We start from the raw sequence: 19,868 nt of genomic DNA on the forward strand, positions 1-19,868 counted from the left end.
ATCCTCTTAACCGCTTCCATATGTCCAGTACGTGGTGCATGCATAAACTGAGACACTTAATTGACTGAATAAACAATATCAGGACGAGTGAATGTGAGATATTGTAACATCCCTATTAGACTGCGATATCTGGTAGGGTCCTCATACAGGTCTCCATCATGAATGCTAAGTTTTTGGTGAAGCACACTTGGAGTTCCTAGAGGCTTGCAGTCTTTCATACCTGCCTTACTGAGAACATCTACTGTATACATGTGTTGAGTGAGAGTCAAACCATGAGCCTGGTTGTCAACTTCTACACCAAGAAAGTAACGCAAGACACCAAGATCTTTCATTTTGAACCTCTGGCCTAGCAAGTTTTTTACTTCTTTGATGTGAGCTTCAGAGTTTCCTGTGATGACAATATCGTCAACATAGATTAACAGAAGGGTGGTCATATTCTGACTTCTAAAAATGAATAATGAGTGGTCTAGTAGAGAACGTGAAAATCCATGTTTTTGAATCTCAAGCGAGAAGATGTCAAACCAAGAACGAAATGCTTGTTTTAGACCATAAATAGCTCTCTTTAGCCTGCACACATGGGTTTTGCAGTTTTGTTCTTGATATCCAGGAGGTTGTTCCATATAGACTTCCTCCTTCAAATCCCCATGCAAAAACACATTTTTTACATCAAGTTGACTCAGCTTTCATCCATGTTCAACTGTCAGGGAAAGAATGATTTGAATCGTTCTCATTCTCACCACTGGACTGAAGGTCTCATCATAATCTTGCCCTGCTTCTTAGGTGAACCCTTTTGCTACCAGTCTTGCCTTGTATCGTTCAATGGTTCCATCTGGTTTATACTTTATTTTGTAGACCCATTTGCATCCGACAACATTTTTGTCAGGTGGTCTGAGAACAATTTCCCAGGTTCCACATTCATGTAATGATTGCATTTCATCATTCATGGCTTCGACCCATTTGGTAGAAGTAGCTGCCTGACAGTACATAATAGGTTCATCTTCCTTATTGAGGGCTGTTAAAAACAGCTGAAAATCCAAGGAAAAGTTGTTGTAGCTTACCCACCTATCAATAGGATGTCGTATGTGATTTGATCTCCTAACTTCAAGGGTATGAGAGGGAGTAGGGTCGATTGCTGAGACGGGATTTAGATAACTTGATGTTCTCGTTCTCTGTCTAGAATAGGAAATGCCCGTGTATCTGCCTGGTACGGATGATGATACTTCTTTCTCATTCTGTGATCTCGATGTCCCGGTGGTTTCAAACACTTCTTCTTCTTGCTGCACACAATCTGGAAGACAGACTTCATTGAAGCTAGTAAAAAGTTCTGAATTCAGCCAAGGATAATAAACTTCAGTTGCGTTAGGGGACATGTCCGTTGTGTTGACTCTGTGATCAAAATTTTGCTCATCAAAGATGACATTCCTCGAGATTCTGATGCGCCTGTTGGTTGGATCATAACACCTATATCCTTTGTAGTCGTCTGCGTATCCCACAAATCTACACTTTTGAGCCTTGTCCTGAAATTTATTTCTCAAGGACCGATCAATGTGCACATAACAAACACATCCGAAGGCACGCAAATCATGATAATTAGGATGAGCTCCAAAAAGATAGTAATAAGGGGACTTATTTTCCAGAACCATAGGCAGTCTATTTATCACATGTATTGCAGAATGAAAAGATTTTGTCCATAGATTAATGGGAAGATTATTGTCATGAAGCACACTCATGGCACTTTCAACGATATGTCTATGTTTTCGCTCAGCAATCCCATTTTGTTGAGGGGTGTGTGGACAGGACACCCGTCTTCCTATCTCATTATTTTGAAGAAAGGAAATAAAGTCATTAGAGGTGAACTCCCTGTTAAAATGTAAAACTGTACATATATGTATATATAATAATATTATATTATTATATATATATAAATACATTTTTCATTTCCTTCTTTTCTGTATTTTTTTTTTATTTTTATTTTTTGTCTTTATGTCATCTAGTTCAGTTTGAACTAGAATGACTGTTGCTAGTCAAGTCTTGTCCAGACTTGACTAGTAATAGAGCTGTTGGACTGACACAGTCCAACAGCTCTTAATAGAGCTGTTGGACTGACACATTCCAACAGCTCTAAATAGAGTTGTTGGACTGTGCCCAACAGCTCTATTGAGTCCTCTTTCAGCTGTGTATATAAAGGGGTGCAGCCCCTCTTGTATTTTACTCCAATGCTTCTTAAGCAATTGGTTTTTCATATCAATAAAGAATATATTTTTATTTTTATTTTGTTTCCAGTTATACCCTTTTTAAGGGTTATGCTTTAGTGTTATTCTTGACACTTGCCCTTGTTAATCTAAGCTCGTGTTTCGAAGATCCCCCCATTTCATTTCATGGTATCAGAGCCGCGGAAGTACTAAATCTTGAGGAAAAGCTGCCTCGGTTTCCGTGTCCGTTTGCAAAAGTGTTCGCCACTTGAAGAGAAGTGTTTTATCACTTCATTGGAGAAGATTTCACATCTTATTGTATTGTTTTTTTTTCTTTCTTTTTCATTTTCCTTCTTGTTTCTCTTCTATCCCTATTCTTTCTCTCCTTGTAATCGATGGATGACAATGATAAAGTCACCATCATGCCTATGAAACTAAGCGATACGAACTATGTAACATGGGCTTCAATCATGAAGCACCATATATGGGGAAAAGGCTTATGGGGGATTGTGGATGGTTCCGATTCGGAACCTAAGCTATCTCTTACTAAAAAGGAGGGAGATAAAGAGGTCCCTCTATCGGAAGAGGAGAAAATCAAGGCTATTGCCTCATACGAGAAGAAATGGAAAGAATGGAGAATATCTCATGCGAAGATAATGTCATGGCTTATCAATAGCGTTGACATTAAAAAATGCTCAAGTCTTGCCAAATTTGATCATGCCGATAAGGCATGGGAATACCTTAAGAATATGTATTCCCTTAAAGATATTGCACACGTGTGCAACCTTCAAGAAAAAGTTTGAATGATGACACAAGGAAACAAAACTATTCGTGAATATTACAATGGGTTGTCCAAACTTTGGGAAGAACTTTCCCTTTTAGAACCAAAGTGGCATTGTGCCGAAGACATCGAGCTTCGTCAGAAACAACTCGATGCTGAACATTTTTACCAGTTTATCACTGGATTAAGGCCGGAATTTGAAACCACTAAATCGGCCCTACTTCACCGGGGAAAAATTCCTTCTATTGTTGAAACTATTGAAGAGTTAACAATGGAAGAAAATCGTCTTCGGAAAGGTTCTTTAAAAATTGAAGATGATTCCGTTTTAGCCGTGTCTAGACCAGGGAATCATGTTCGATCATATAGGCCTCCTCACTTTAACCGACAAAATGGTGACTATGATAAGAAGAAAGTTACTTGTCATCACTGTCATGAACCGGGACACTACAGGCCACAATGTCCCAAACTTAAGGAGCTGAGAGAAAAAAGAGCTGCAATTGCTGGATCGGAGCCTAAAGATCAGGATGCACCAGTTTCCCTGGCCCAACTAATGGAGATTCTTCAGCCTCTCATCAAAGGTGCCTCTTCCTCATCTGAAGCTTCAACCGGCGCAGCAGCCTCATCTTTTTCTGATTTAGGTAAAATTTCTTGGCTTCTTGACTCTGGTGCATCTTTTCATATGACTCCAAATAATCAAAGTCTATCCAAATGTGTTAAAAATAAAACAAGTGTGTCAAAGGTCTTTACTGCTGATGGGACTTCTCTTGAAATAGAAGGAATAGGAAATTTTGAAAAAATTTATAAAAAAAAAAAAAAAATTATTCCAGAAATTAGACATGTTCCCAAATTAAATTTAAATCTTTTATCTGTATCTCAAATTTCTGATTATGGGTGTAATATTTCTTTTTCTTCTCATGGTTGTTGGGTACAGGATCGCCAGTCAGGCAAGCTGATTGGGGAAGGCCATAGAGAAGGAGGACTCTATTACATGGATTTTTTGGAAATGCCGAAGAAAGCTTTTTGTTATAATATTCAAAAAATAGAGTTAGAACTGTGGCATAAGAGACTTGGTCACCCACATATAGCCAAAATCCAACATTTTCCAAATCTAGGGAAATTTTGTAACTCTGAATCATTTGATTGTAAAGATTGTATTCTCAGCAAAATGAAAAGATTACCATTTCAGAACAGAACCTTTTTCTCTTCAAGACCACTTGAATTAATACACTCGGATGTTTGGGGTCCTGCACCAGTAATTTCTAAAGGAGGATTTGTTTACTATGTTATTTTTGTTGATGATTTCTCCCAACATACGTGGATGTACTTTCTCAAACATAAGTCTGAAGTATTTTCATACTTTCAAACTTTTCATAATATGGTTAAAAACAAGTTTCAAAATGATATTACTATTTTTTGCACAAATTCAGGGGGAGAGTTTTTATCCACAGATTTTCAAAATTATCTTAAATTGCATGGCATCACACATCAAAGATCTTGTCCTTATACACCTCAACAAAATGGACTGGCAGAACGAAAACATCGTCATATTATAGAAACCACTAGGACTTTATTAATAGCAAATCAAGTCCCTAGAGACTTTTGGGCAGAAGCTGCCTTAACTGCCACCTATCTCATTAATAGGATGCCATCTTCTTCGTTACAAAATATCACTCCCATTGAAAAACTTATGAACATTTCTCCAGACTACTCTAGATTAAGAATATTTGGGTGCAAATGTTTCATATTTACTGACAAAAATGATAAACTTTCCCCTCGTGCGATTCACTGTGCCTTTTTAGGATATGCTGAAAACCAGAAAGGTTATAGATGTTTTGACTTCAAAAATAATAAACTATATGTGTCTAGAAATGTTTCCTTTCTTGAAAAGGAGAGCTTCTTTGATTTTAGAAAATTAAAAGACGTCACTGAGTACTCCTTTTTGCTAGATCTAACATCAACATCTGATGAATATGACCTTGACTGTAACTTTGATGATGATCAAAGAATTATTGATCTTAATGTTGAAAATGAAGAAATTCATAGAGATACTAGTATTCAATATTCCAGGCGACAAGAGTCTAATACTCCATGTGCACTTGAGAAATATTCTAACATTCCAACTAGACAATCATCCCAAATCTCGAGGCCTCCAGAAAAGTTTGTATCATACGAGTCTTTCTCACCCACATATAGGGCAGTTATTGCATTAATTCACTCATATCAAGAACCATCCACATATTTTCAAGCAAAAAATGATATCAAATGGATAGAAGCCATGAAAGCTGAATTAGATGCAGTTGAAAAGGCTTCTACATGGAATATTCAAGATCTTCCTCCAGGGAAGAAAACTATAGGATGTCGATGGGTTTATAAAATTAAAACCAAGAGTGATGGTACTCTTGAAAGATATAAAGCGCGTTTAGTAGCCAAAGGTTATGCCCAAGAATATGGGATTGATTATGAAGAAACCTTTGCTCTGGTGGCTCGTATGACTATTGTCCGAACCTTAATTGCCTTAGCTTCTATCAAAAATGGTCTATTTTTCAAATGGATGTCAAAAATGCTTTTTTAAATGGAAAGTTAGTTGAAGAAGTATATATGGAACCCCCTCCTGGTCTAAGTATTCCTAAGGGTAAAGTCCTTCGCTTAGAAAAAGCTCTTTATGGACTTAAACAAGCACCAAAAGCTTGGTATGATAGGTTTAGTCGTGTTATGATTGATATTGGTTTTCAATTCTGTTTAACTGACACTGCTTTGTTTATTAAGAATTCTGATGTAGGGATCATTGTGCTTCTTCTCTATGTGGATGATATGATCATCACCGGAAGCGATAAACAGGGAGTTGAAACAATCAAAACACTTCTTAAATCTCATTTTGAAATGACTGATTTGGGCTTGTTGAGATATTTTTTAAGCATTGAAGTTGCTTATTCTCCTAGAGGATATTTATTATCTCAGACTAAATTTGCTTTTGATATTGTTTTCAGGTCTGGTATTACTGATGATAAGAAAGTTGACACTCCAGAAGTTGTTAATGTTAAAATGAAGATTGATGATGGAGAACTTCTTGCAGACCCTACTCCTTACAGACAGCTTGTCGGGGCACTTTCCTATCTATCCATTACCAGACCAGATATAGCACATGTTGTTCATACAACAAGTCAATTTCAACATGCTCCTACTTCTGTTCATATGGGAGCAGTCATGCGTATTATCAGATACATCAAGTCCTCTCTTTCACGAGGACTTTTCTTATCTTCCTCCTCTTCTCTTGATTTAATTGCATATACTGATGTTGATTGGGGAGGTGATCCCAATAACAGACACTCAACCACTGGCTTTTGTGTCTTTTTAGGGGAATCATTAATCTCGTGGAGGTGTAAAAAGCAGCAGAAGGTATCTCTCTCATCCACCGAAGCTGAATACAGAGCCATGGCAACCACGACCATGGAAGTAGTTTGGCTCCGACGACTGCTTGCTGACATGGGAGTTGAAGCAACAAAGGCTTCACAAATGTGTTGTGACAACAAAAGTGTGATCTACATTGCCAGTAACAAAACATTCCACGAACGCACCAAACATATCGAAATGGATTGTCACTACGTCAGAGAGGAATATCTACACGGGATAATTGATCTGCCATGTCACTTCAGAATATCAGTTAGCAGACTTCTTTACAAAGCCTCTCGCTGCTCCCCGATTTCACTTTCTCTTAGACAAACTTTCGCTCATTGTACCGTAAGTTTGAGGGGGAGTGTTAAAATGTAAAACTGTACATATATGTATATATAATAATATTATATTATATATATATATATAAATACATTTTTCATTTCCTTCTTTTCTGTATTTTTTTTCCTTTATTTTTATTTTTTGTCTTTATGTCATCTAGTTCAGTTTGAACTAGAATGACTGTTGCTAATCAAGTCTTGTCCAGACTTGACTAGTAATAGAGCTGTTGGACTGACACATTCCAACAGCTCTAAATAGAGCTGTTGGACTGTGCCCAACAGCTCTATTGAGTCATCTTTCAGCTGTGTATATAAAGGGGTGCAGCCCCTCTTGTATTTTACTCCAATGCTTCTTAAGCAATTGGTTTTTCATATCAATAAAGAATACATTTTTATTTTTATTTTGTTTCCAGTTATACCCTTTTTAAGGGTTATGCTTTAGTGTCATTCTTGACACTTGCTCTTGTTAATCAAAGCTCGTGTTTCGAAGATCCCCATTTCATTTCACTCCCCACCTCCATCACATTGGAAAAATTGGATAGACTCAGAGAATTGAATTTTTACTAAGGAAAGAAAATTTCGAAACAAAAAGAAAACTTCCGACTTATTTTTTATGAAATATATCCAGGTGTATCGAGAATAGCTGTCAACAAAGATTAGGTAGTATCTGCTTCCAGATCTAGAGGCAACTGGGGCAGGTCCCCATACATCAGAACAAATTATCTCAAAAGGTTTTGAAGCTCTCTTATTAATGGAATGAAAAGGCAATACATGACTTTTGCATAAAAGACAACTGGAACACTTCTGACTGTTCTCATCCCCATTGAGACTTTCTTTTGGGATGAGATTATTCGAGACAAGTTTCTCAATAAAATGACTCCCACAATGTCCTAATCGACTATGCCATAAGAAAGGCTTATTACATTTAGAAATACTAAAAACATTTGCAGAAGAGGAAGAACACAACTCTAATGAAGACTTTGAATCCAGATGAGCAGGGGAGACGGAATGACATGGAGCTTCTTCAAAGACATACATATTGCCTCATCTCTTTCCTTCAGCGAATGTTTCCCTCGTGCGAATGTCCTTGACCTGCACAGAGAAGGGAGTGAATTCAACTGAAGCATGATTATCATCAATAAGTTTGGAAACAGAAACAATATTTTTCTTGATGTTGGGAGCATGAAGAACATCAGAAAGTTCAAGGGTGGAATGTGACATGGGAAAGACAGTTTTTCCAACATGAGAAACAGGATGGTGGAATCCATCGCCAGTGACAATTTTACTTTTGCCAAAATAAGGAATAGGGTTGGAGAGTTTACCTGCATCACCAGTCACGTGAGTTGCTGTCACTGAGTCAACAAACCAAGCACCTTGATCATTCTGCTTCAATTTCAATTTTGACAAGGCGGATATCAACAGATCTTTAATCTCTCCACTGTCTCTGATATTGGTGAAATTTCTTTTGGGTTCTGTCTGTGAAGCCTTTCCTTTATTTTTTGGATTGTGCCAACAATTCGCCTTGATATGCCCCCTTTTGTTACAAAGCAAGTGGGGATGGATCTGTCCCTATGCATGAGTCATCATGTTCGGAGTGGGGAGCAAACCACGTCCTCCGTGTCCACTTCGCCCTTGCCCCCTCGTCCTCTTCCTCGACCGTAAGTCACCCCTGTGGCAAGAATTTCTTGGGAATTTGTATGAACATGAGTTTCTTCAGAAAAACCCTTCAAAGCCATTTCGTACTGAATTAATTTAGCTCGTAACTCATCAAAGGTAGGAAGGGCAGGTAGACACAATAGTGAAGTAACGATCATATGGTAGTCAAATCCCAATCCACTTAGAGTTTGTTGCACCATATCACTGTCACTTACGGCACATCCTATAACTGCAAGTTGGTCTGTGATAGTCTTCATCTTGTTCAGATATTCCATGATGGTCATGGAATCTTTTTTTAGCAACTGAAATTCTCTCTTGAGAAAAACCATCCTCGCCTGTGAAACCTGTGAATACGTCTGAACCAATCTTTCCCAGAGTTGCAGGGATGTACAATTGTCGGGAATGGCAACAAGAACCTCTTGGGACAGTGTAGAAGTGATATATGCAACTACTGACTGATCTTTCTTTTCCCAGTTGAGATACTCCATATTTTTAACATACACAATTGAACTTACCCCTTTGTCATCTTTCTCTTCTCTCGTAACAAACTCTAGTGGTACTGGAGTGGTTCCATCCAGATGGCCTAAGAGTCCTTGGCTCCTTATAAAAGGGATGATTTGTCTCTTCCAGATCAAGAAGTTTGAGGTGTTTAGCTTTTCGGAGACAAGCTGATTTAGAAAACTCGAAGAGATGCTCGATTGAGAGGAATGAGAATCCATGAAGAGAAAGGAGGGAGGAGAAAATTAGCAATAATAATCACGAAGTGAAATGCTCAATTTGTTGCCAAGAAGGGTACTGGTCACCTTTTTTTTTTTGCTCGGCTGTCACTTTTCAAGAGATTGACGATCTGAGTCTATCAGATCAAAAAAAAATTTCTTTCCTCCTTTTATAAGGCTTATGTTTAAGTAATAAAAAAATGAACAAATAGCCGACTGTTTTCTGAATACCAAATGAGACAGCGAGAATAGAAAAGATAGAGACGCTGGTTAGGAATGAAAAATGCCTCAGATATGCTGTAAAGATGCGATCAGATCTGGATATATCAGACGAAAAAAGGAGGAGAGCTGAATATTTGAGATATTTCCAAGTACAAACGATCAGACCAAAACAGATCGACTTTAGGGACTCACGTGAAACGTGAGTCCACTAGAAAATCAGGGAGAGAAACGAGGGATGAGGGAACTGATCCTTTTGGATGTTCCAAAATTTCACGTTACCGTGATGAAATTAGGGATTTCACGTAAAACGTGAATCCACATAGAGGAGATAAAGGAGAGAAACACGGTTCGCGTTACCGTGATGAAATTAGGGATTTCACGTGAAGCGTGAATCCACAGAGAGGAGAAAAATACGAGAAATGAAGAACACGAGAGAGATAAAACCTCAAACCTCTAGTTCTGGTTGAACCCTTCTTTGAAGCCCCTTCGATCTTCGATCTTGGATCTCGGCTCTGATACCATGAAAGTTCGAGAGGCACCTGTGAAAAGAAGAAAAAGGAGAACATAGGGTGCGGCTGTCACGATTTCAATCAATGAAATCGTGACCTAAACATTCTATTAATAAGTGTAAATGAATCAGTATGGGTCCGGGTCTGGTGTAATGTCCAGACCCGAAAGACCCAAAATAAATAAAACATAAAGACTGTACATACAATGGACCCGGACCCGGGTCTTACTATCCAGAATACACTTTTTCAGTTACTTTGTTATGGAACTTCAGAATATAAATCTTGCCAGTCCAGAAGACAATTTGCTCAAAAAATATGGCTATTGTTGAGGTGTAATATGACTTTTACACTTATGTAATATGTACTACCCCTTCTTACGTACATGTCATTATTTATAAGGGTACTATTGTATTTTTGCCTCAGTTGTAGGCTGTAGAGTCAACCATGTTTGTCCTGTAGTGCCATAGAGGGATAGACCCTCATATACTGTTGTAACCATTCATTTTGTATCTTAACGAAGTTTCTTTGTGCTTTCCTCTCTATGCTCTCCCACTCTATTTCCTCTTTTTTTGCTTTGATAGCCACTATGAGTGATTTATTTTCAACTTCCATTCACATTTGGTAAAGAATGTACCTAGAGACCTTGCAAACAAGATAACATTAGCGAGTTAACAGAGTGTTTCTATTATTCTAGCTTTTAAGCAAGCAAAATCTTGTCACCATTGGTCACCATGCTTTCATTGTTTGATGTTATTGTGAACATATTTATCTGTGAAGCACTCAATGATAAAAAAACAGGATATAAGATTTATTAGTCATTGATAAATGCAAGCGGACAGCTTTTGCCATTAAGGCCTTGACTTCATGCAAGGAACAAGGCGCAGAGCTAACTTATTAAATAGTGCAGATGGAGTTGCAATCATCACATAAAACTAAAAATAACAGAATAAACAGAATAGAAATCCTATCACGTAGACCCTTTAAGAAACTAAATTTTTCCTAGAACTGCAATTGACAACATAATGTGAAGCAAGCACTAAATGTGGAGCAAGGAAGAAGACCTTTCATCTTCTGTTTTAATTATGTTAACTGCTCCATCATCAACACCAATATAATGGCTGCCTTTAACCAATCGGCAAGGTATACCAACAGAGTCTGCTATAACCTGCATCAATAAGAGACAAAAACCTTTTCAAAAACATCTATTTCTGCACTAGGAGGATTGTTCATATCCAAAAGGAGGTAAAAGAAAATATTTTATATACATCTAATTCATCAAATACATAAAATAGAGGAAACTTTTATATTAATAAGCCTCTGCAACCAACAGCTTTTGGGTAAGAGAATCCAATCTCAGATCACAAAAGATTGAACACTACGTCCCTGATGAAATTGAAGAAGGTTATCCACAAGTCAATTCAACCTTAGAACCAGAATATATCTTATCAATCAATGTCTTAGTTTTTAATAAAACCAATGTGTAACACTGCAAAGTTTTACCTTTCTTGTATACTTGTTCTAGATCAACTAGCAAAAAGACACTCCTGTTCCATCATTGCATGCATATTTTCAGTTGAATCTGAACATGAAGGCGCTGATCATGACAATCATATGGTATCATAATGCTCAAGAAAATGTTGAAAAACTAATGGCCTCAGGCCCTCAAGGAACGGTCAATCATGTGATACTCTCCTGAGTCAAAAGAATCCTTCTTACAAAGAAAAACAGATTCCATAAACCTACAAATCACGCTGTGATGCATCTGTGGCCTTGTATTTGCTGAAAAAAAGAAAATATCAGGTTATATGAAAAGTTTTAGGTGCAATGCTGAATAGTTCAGCCACCTGAACTATATCTTCTCATATCTACCTGAACCAATGAGTTGCTTAGCAGTTCAGCTATTTGCTTATCACCAGTAGCCAGTGCCACCTTGATTGTACCTACCTGTCTTTAGTGTTCATTAACTCTGTTTTTATACCTGAAAGGATTTCCAAAAACGTTGGGAATCTGGCATTTACGATTAATAGCATTTTATGTCAATCTTAGGAGGTTCTGTTCCTTTTCCTTTTTCTCAGACATCCAGAGAGTTGAAACGGAGAAGCCAAATGCTCACGATTCCTTATTTTGACACTAGAAGCTAATCTCAAAGTACCCAAATTTAGGACATTCGAAATTAAGACATGAACCTGAAAACCCAAATTTAGGACATTAGTTCCTACCTTAATATGCTTCTAGATGCATGTGGGTTCAGAATATGATTGAATAGAAAGGTAGCAGTATGATTTGATCATTATCATATAAGACAATAACAATAAAATAAAAAGTTGCAAGCTAATCCACTATAGCAGTAGAATTTTGGTAATAGCTACATCATCGATAAAAGTGCAGTAGCTACTCAAATTTGGCTGCAGCTGCAGTCACAAGCAGATGAATCTCCCTTGCCCAATAAAGTAATGTCAAATCTTTAAAATTTAAGTCCTTTCTCAAAAAACTATTTAAAATTAAGTCAATGTTAGTCTTAGAATCATTTAAAGGCAGAAGGCAGACAGTACTTTAATTTAGAATTTTTGCATTTCATAACCATAGTTTTGCGAGGATAAAGAAACCATGTCCAGATAATTTTGCCCCTGGTGTCAAATTGTATAAGGCACAATTTTCCATGCAATTATTGCAATAACAATGTCCCTTGTAAGCATAACAAAACAATCAAAATGAGATGCTTATTAGGTCAACAGTCAACTTCGCAAATTTGAAAATAAACAAACTAAAGGCAGGATTGTAATTAGATGAAACCTGACCTTAAATAATAGAGCCCTGTGACGAGATAGGCCAACTTTCAAGCATCCAATAGGCAAGAAGCTTGTTTTCAGAGAAGACTGAAGCCTACTACTATTCTCAATCCACCTGGCTATTATATCATTTGTATCTCTAACTGGGCCACCCATATGTTCAACGATAAGGTCAGCAATTCGTTGCACCAACCTGCTCTTTACAACTCCACCTTCAACAGCATGGCAGTCCATGGCAATGCACCGTGAAATTTGTTCCAACTCCTCCAAAGCAGGATCAATGGCTCGATTAACAATAACAATTTCAAATCCTACATTTCCAACAGTAGCTTGTAGGTCAACAAGAGAAGGCATTTTCCTTTTGCCTGCAGGATCTGCCGACATCCCAAGTATGTCATAGAATCCATCCAACACTTTCTCCTCATAATCAAGCACATCATAGTCCTGGTAATCATACCATAGCAAGTTAAGAACACCAACCAAAAATATGCAGACATAAAAGGAATATAATAATATCAATGTATGACAAGCTGCATAATATCCAAGTAGTATATATTGGGGGCTGGCATCCCTTCTAATCGAGAAGTTGGAAAAACATGATCATCACCTTAGTGGTAAAAACGATTATGCAGCTTTCTCATGCCTATATTCATGGTTCGTTACGCATGCACATGCATACATGCACATGCACATGCACATACACCCACCCACCCACATGCAAACACTAGGCTATTTACTCCTAGTGAAATACTTGGCATTTTCAAAAAGTATACAACAACAACAACAACGCCTTCATCCCAAAACAATTGGGGTCAGCGATATGAACCAAAAAAGAAATTCATTTTGGGTCTTCCACATGAATCCTTTTCCTCCAATCATTTCTATCCAACGCCATGTCCTCGGTGAGGTTCAAAGCATTCATATCCTTTCCTATCATCTCCATCCAAGTCTTCCTAGGCCTACCCCGACCTCTTTTAACTAATATATTTTCCCATTTCTCCAACCTTCTAACTGGAGCATCATTAGGCCTTCGCCGAATATGTCCAAACCACCGTAAACGATTCTCTCGCATCTTATTTTCAATGGGTGCAACACCTACCTTCTTACGTATCTCTTCGTTCCGAATCTTATCTTTTATTGTATTTCCACACATCCATCTAAGCATCCGCATCTCAGCTACACTCATTTTTTGAATATGATGTCTCTTGGCAGCCCAACATTCCGTACCATATAGTAAAGCGGGTCTAATAGTCGTCCTATAAAACTTTCCCTTCAACCGCAATGGCATTCTACGATCGCACAGCACTCCAGTAGCACTTTTCCATTTCATCCACCCAACCTTTATCCTATGATTTACATCTCCATCAATTTCTCCATACTTTTGAATGATGGATCCCAAATATTTGAAATAATCATTCACAGGTATATCTTGCTCACCAAGTTTCACTACACTCCCATCACTACTTCGTTGCTTACTAAACCGACATTCCATATATTCAGTCTTACTCTTACTCAACTTAAAACCTCTAGCTTCCAATGTCTGTCTCCATAATTCTAACTTAGCATTAACCCCAGCTCTAGACTCATCAATCAAAACAATATCATCAGCAAACAACATACACCACGGTACATTTTCTTGAATTGATCTCGTAAGTTCATCCATCACTATCGCAAATAGGAAAGGGCTTAAAGCAGATCCTTGATGTAACCCAACCGTTATCGGAAAATTGGTTGTCACCCCTCCACAAGTGCGGACATTGGTTACTACTCCTTCATACATATCTTTAATTATACTAATGTACTTGAGAGAAACACCTTTCTTCATCATTGTCCACCAGAGAACGTCCCTAGGTACTCTATCGTATGCCTTCTCTAAATCAATAAAAACCATATGCAAATCTTTGTTCCTCTCTCTATATCTTTCAATAAGTTGTCTAAGAAGATGTATAGCTTCCATAGTTGATCTTCCAGGCATAAAACCAAATTGATTCTCCGATATCATGACAACCTTCCTCAACCTAGACTCAATCACCCTCTCCCAAAGTTTCATAGTATGACTCATGAGTTTTATACCACGATAGTTTGTGCAATCTTGTATATCACCCTTATTCTTATATAAAGGCACCAAAGTACTCTTCCTCCACTCATTAGGCATCTTATTTGTTCGCCAAATCAAGTTAAAAAGATTTGTCAACCATTCTAAACCTTTCTCTCCCAAGCATTTCCAAGCCTCGATAGGTATACCATCTGGGCCAACTGCCCTTCTTGATTTCATTTTCTTCAAAGCCTCTGCAATTTCTTTCTTTTGAATCTTGCGCATAAAGTCACGATTTATCTCATGAAAAGGAATGGAGAAGTCTCCAAGATCTTGAGCATGACTATCATTAAATAGCTTTTCAAAAAGTATGTTAAGTGTAATAAAATACTTACCAATGTGTGTATGCGGAATATTTAGCAATTGTGTTCATGACACCAGGATATGAGGCATAGTTTTCAGAAAGCACAAGGAAAAACCCAAGGTTGTAATAGTGTATCGTTACTCGTATCGATCGACCCAATAGTAACACCATATTGTTGTAATGAAGTATGCAGAATTACAAATAACAAAAGTGCAAAGCACATACAAGTCTGATAATGGACAATTACAAAGAAGATAGGCAAGCACTCAAGTGCACAAACAAAAGTCCACTAAGGGACAATGCCAATAGCTAATAAAAAGTGAATATTATTGAAAAATGAGGAGGAAAGCAATGTACAACATGTGGGGATTACTCCCCTATTTATATACAAAAGAAGAGGGGGAGACCATTGGGAGCTCCCAACGGTCATATTTATGACCGTTGGGGCCCCAATGACTCTATGGAGTGGGGGCCCCAATGCAAATAAAAAAAGACAAAATAGTTGTTTTTAATAAACAACTATTATTACACATGTAAAAAAATAAAAATGCCTCTATCAAGCAATCTATTATAATACACAGATATTCATCACGAACATAGTAGCAATTCATCTCAATATGTTTGGTGCGCTCATAGAAGGTGTGATTGCTTGCAAATATAAATTGCACTCTTATTGTCACAGCACATCTTCGATGGTGTTGAGATGATGATACTCATATCACTGAGAAGACTTTTAAACCACACGACATTCGGCTTCAGTTAAGGATAAAGATACTTTTTGTTGTTTCTTATACCTCCAAGAAATCAACGAATCTCATTAAAAAAATACAAAAACCAATAGTTGAGATTCTATCATTTGGGTTACCACCCCGGTCAACATCAGTATAAACAGTTAAATCAAAAAACGATGAAGAGGATAAGAAAAGTCTTTTCGAAATGACATTTTTAATGTATCACACAATCTTCATAATTGTTGTCATATGCACTCTAATAGGGGCATGTTGAAACTGACCCGTTGCATGAACAACATTACCGATATCAGGTCGGGTGATGGAGAGGTAAGTGAGAGATCCAATTAATTAATGATATAAAGTAAGATCTTCAAGCAATACACTATCTTCAAGTCTTAATTTAGCATTTATGACTTATTGGGTCTTCACCTTCTTTTCATCTGAAACTCCTGACTTAGCACATATGTCAGCAGCTAATTTCATTTGAGAGAGAATAAATCCTCTAAGGGAGTAGGCAACCTCAATTCCTAAGAAAAATCTCAAGAAACCTAAGTCAGACATATCAAAAATTACGTTTTTTTTAAGATTAATTTAATTTTAATAACACCTTCTTCGTCATTTTTTGCGATGATCATATCATCAACATATAGAAGAATCACAATTGTAGTACATGTTTTCTTGACAAATAAAGCAGTGTCAATATAACAAGAGATAAATCCTAAATTAATCAAAACATTACTAAATTTATCATACCAAGCCTTAGGAGCTTGTTTAAGACCATGCAAGGCTTTTTTATGTTTTAAAATTATTTTATTTAAATTAACCCCTTGAGGAGGTTCCATTTAAACTTCCTCACCAAGTTCTTCATTTAAAAATGCATTTGTAACATCTAATTGAAAAAAAGGTCATTTTTTAATAAAGACAATAGCAATGAGAGCTCGAACACTAGTCATTTTTGCTACTGGAGCAAAGGTTTCCTCATAATATATTCCATATTCTTGAGCATACCCTTTGACAACTAATATTGCTTTATATCTTTCTATTGATCTGTCACTTTTGGTTTTGACTTTAAACACCCAGCTACATCTTATAGGTTTCTTACCTAAGGGGGATCAACTATATCCCATGTGTTGGCTTTTTTAATAGCATTAAGTTCAAATTCCATTGTTTTATTCCAACGAGGGTATTGTTTGGTATCATTATAATGGGATGATTCATAATAAGATTGAAGAGTTTTTAAACATGCTCTAAAGTTTGGAGAAAATGAGACATATGATACAAATCTACTTGAAGCACTAGATATACGATTTGATTTCCTAGGTTGGATTCTTCTAAAGGTAGGTTTTGAGAGAACTTGTCAAGGGCACATGGATGATTACCTTTACCCCATCTTGTATACACATGTGTATCATTTGATACATTTTCAAATTTTCATGTTGATCACTAACCTTATCAATAATCGGATATTCAATACTAGAGTCATTGTCAAAAGATTTAAATACCTCAATAGAGTTAGACTCATCATGTCTTGGTAATAGATCTAATAGAAATGAGTAATCAATTTCTTATTTAGATTTTGTGCTATCAAACCCATTTTCATTTTTAAGAAAAGTGACCTTGATGCAGGGCAGGACCCGATTGGGTCAGATACTGAACGATCGGACCCAGGAGTTGGATCTGATCTCAAGTAAGGTGACCCGATGTAGGGATGTGACGCGTACCTACTCCAGACGAGCACAAATCCGAACACCTGAGGTCCTGTAGGAGGAAGACTAGGGTCCATGATTGGACCCGAGACCCGAGTCCATCAGACACCTTTACAAACCCGTGCCTAGGGTTTCGTACATGCAAAAAGATTAAAGACTGCAGCAGTTTATTTTTCTGGTTTTCTAATTTCCTTCCTGTCAGCCGCTCCCCTTTGTTTTTTTTATTAGGTCATTGGTTAATCGTTTGTTTCATTTCCATTTAGTTTGATTCTATTGTTCAATTGGTTCTTGTTGAAATAAAAGAAAGAATAAAGAAGTTACGCCACCGAGTTCGGTGGCCTTTCTCTGGTTCCATTCCCTGCCCATTGCACAGTGTGGGAATCGTGCCCCTTTGCTCAACATCTAAGCACTCGAGAAAATTGGCACCTTGACTGCATCAAAGTGGTATCAGAGCCCAGCGTCTCCTCCTTCGTCAGCAATATGGTTCAAGAGGCGAGGAGCGATCCGGCGAATGGAAACGAGCAGGAGGATGCCGACAGCGAGGGTCCAATGTTGCGTATGATGGAGATGATGACCAAAATGGAGGAAAACATGTCGTGAATGAACAGAGAGATAGTCGGGATATCGAAGCGGCTAGACGGAATTGAAGATCGACTGGTCGCCCTTGAAACACCGGTGGAGAGACACGCGGCTTCAACCCCAACGCTGGGGGCAGATCTAGTCGACAGCGCAGCGACCCATGGGAACCCTATCGTTGCGAAAATGGGTCAGTCGATGCACCTTCAACCTGCCCGATTCACTGCCCTGCCTTCGGTTCTCCCTCCCTATTCTGATTTGAATCCTCCACTCCAGTCAAATCAGGGAATCACAGCAGGTACGCCCCATCACTCGGGTGTACCACCATCATTGTAGTTGGTCCCTGCGGCCGCACAGCAGGCCGGACCTGCTCTGCAGGACCCCAGCGTCACGCTGGGTCCTGCCAAGGGTCCGGGCTCGTGGCCGCGAGCCACTGGGACGGCACCACCGAGTGGGTCGTGCCAGCAGGGCCCCAGCATCACGTTGGGCCTTGCTGCAGACCCAGGTGTGTCGGCCCGACCCGGGAAGGAGACTTTTTACCATGACTGTGCATGGAAGCAAGAAGGTAGCCAACCATTGGCCGGGCCCGGACCCGAGAGGGTCCAGACCCGAGTTCGTGAAAACAGGACCCGGGCTCGGGTTTCGGGGACCACCCTTTGGGTCCCCGGGAGCGGACACACCCGACCCGACTTACCCCGTTGGGTTTGGTTCGCGGTTCACCCCGAATCTGACCCAACCTATTAATTTTGAACCTCAAAATGGATTCCATACCGACCCAAACCCATATCAACCCGAACGGAGCTCCAGTTTGGATTTGAGCCGGGTCAGAACCAGACCCATACTCATCTGGATCGTGGATCGAGTTCAAACCGGGCATTTTATCCCCACAACTCGGTCCCCAATCCGACCTATCCAAATCTGGGTCCAACGCGTAATTTAGGACTAGACCCGATCCAGATCCAATCGGGTGATTCATCACAATACTACACTACCCAAACCCGGTAACCTCACCAGACCCAAGCCTTTAACCCAATCCCGATCCAAAACCCAATAACAAACCCAATTCACTACCCCTACCCCAATCCAACCCCTAATCCAGACCCATATTACCCCATTCCTACCCACCTAGTGCCCGAGACCCGACAAACCTATCCACCTTACCTTGGGTCTCCTGTCATGTCGGTGCCACAACACCGACCACAAATGGCTCCCCTCCACGGACAAGCCAGACCAAGACAGATTCAGCAAGGACCGACGCTACTTGAGCGTCGACCACCCATCGTTGGAGTACGCCAACACCCGCAGCCAGGCGAACAGGACCGCGGAGATGAAGTAGTGTGGGATGATGACACTTTCTGGAACGAGCATCCTGCAGGACTAGTGGAGGACCGACAGTAGAGAGCACCTGAACGCCCCTCCACGTACGGGGTGAAGCTGGAGCTTCCAGAGTTCGCAGGTCGGCTCGATGCGGAGCAATTCTTCGACTGGTCTAATGTTGTCCAGTTCTTCTTTGACTACCACGATGTAGTTGAGCACCGTCGTGTCTCCCTAGCCTCCACTCGGTTGAGAGGCCTAGCACAGACGTGGTGGGTTGAGCTGCAGAGGTCACGAGAGCGGCAGGGACTAGAGCGCGTGCAATCGTGGGAAGAGATGCAGAGGTTGATGCAGTCCAAGTTCGTGACGTCAGACCACGCCGAGCGAGCCTACAAAGAGTATCTCACCTTGCGTCAAGGCACCCGAACTGTGGCGGAATACACTGCTAAGTTCCATCGTCTTTCTCTGCGAGTGCAGATTGAGGAGACCGTCCACCAGCAAGTCACGAGGTATGTCTCTAGTCTCCGTCCTGCTATTTCCGATGAC

At 39.2% G+C, this 19,868-nt stretch overlaps 1 protein-coding gene across 4 annotated transcripts in view; it reads right to left on the reverse strand.

Moving 5' to 3' along the window:
- The window catches only part of LOC149829309 (serine/threonine-protein kinase EDR1-like), a 64,977-nt gene that overhangs the window by 22,773 nt on the left and 22,336 nt on the right, over positions 1–19,868 (reverse strand). For all 4 annotated transcript variants that reach the window (XR_016434438.1, XM_090018031.1, XM_090018032.1 and 1 more), the window contains exons 2-3: positions 12,606–13,040; positions 10,869–10,972 (exon numbers count right to left, since the gene is read on the reverse strand). Coding sequence is in view for 3 of the 4 variants with exons in the window: in XM_090018031.1 (XP_089874157.1) it covers positions 10,869–10,972; positions 12,606–13,040 (539 nt within the window). In the remaining variant the exon portion in view is untranslated. The remainder of the gene's footprint in view (positions 1–10,868; positions 10,973–12,605; positions 13,041–19,868) is intronic.

Source organism: Nuphar pumila, chromosome 9, assembly GCF_984573655.1.
Source record: "Nuphar pumila chromosome 9, dmNupPumi1.hap1.1, whole genome shotgun sequence".
In the NCBI taxonomy this organism is placed as follows: Eukaryota; Viridiplantae; Streptophyta; class Magnoliopsida; order Nymphaeales; family Nymphaeaceae; genus Nuphar; species Nuphar pumila.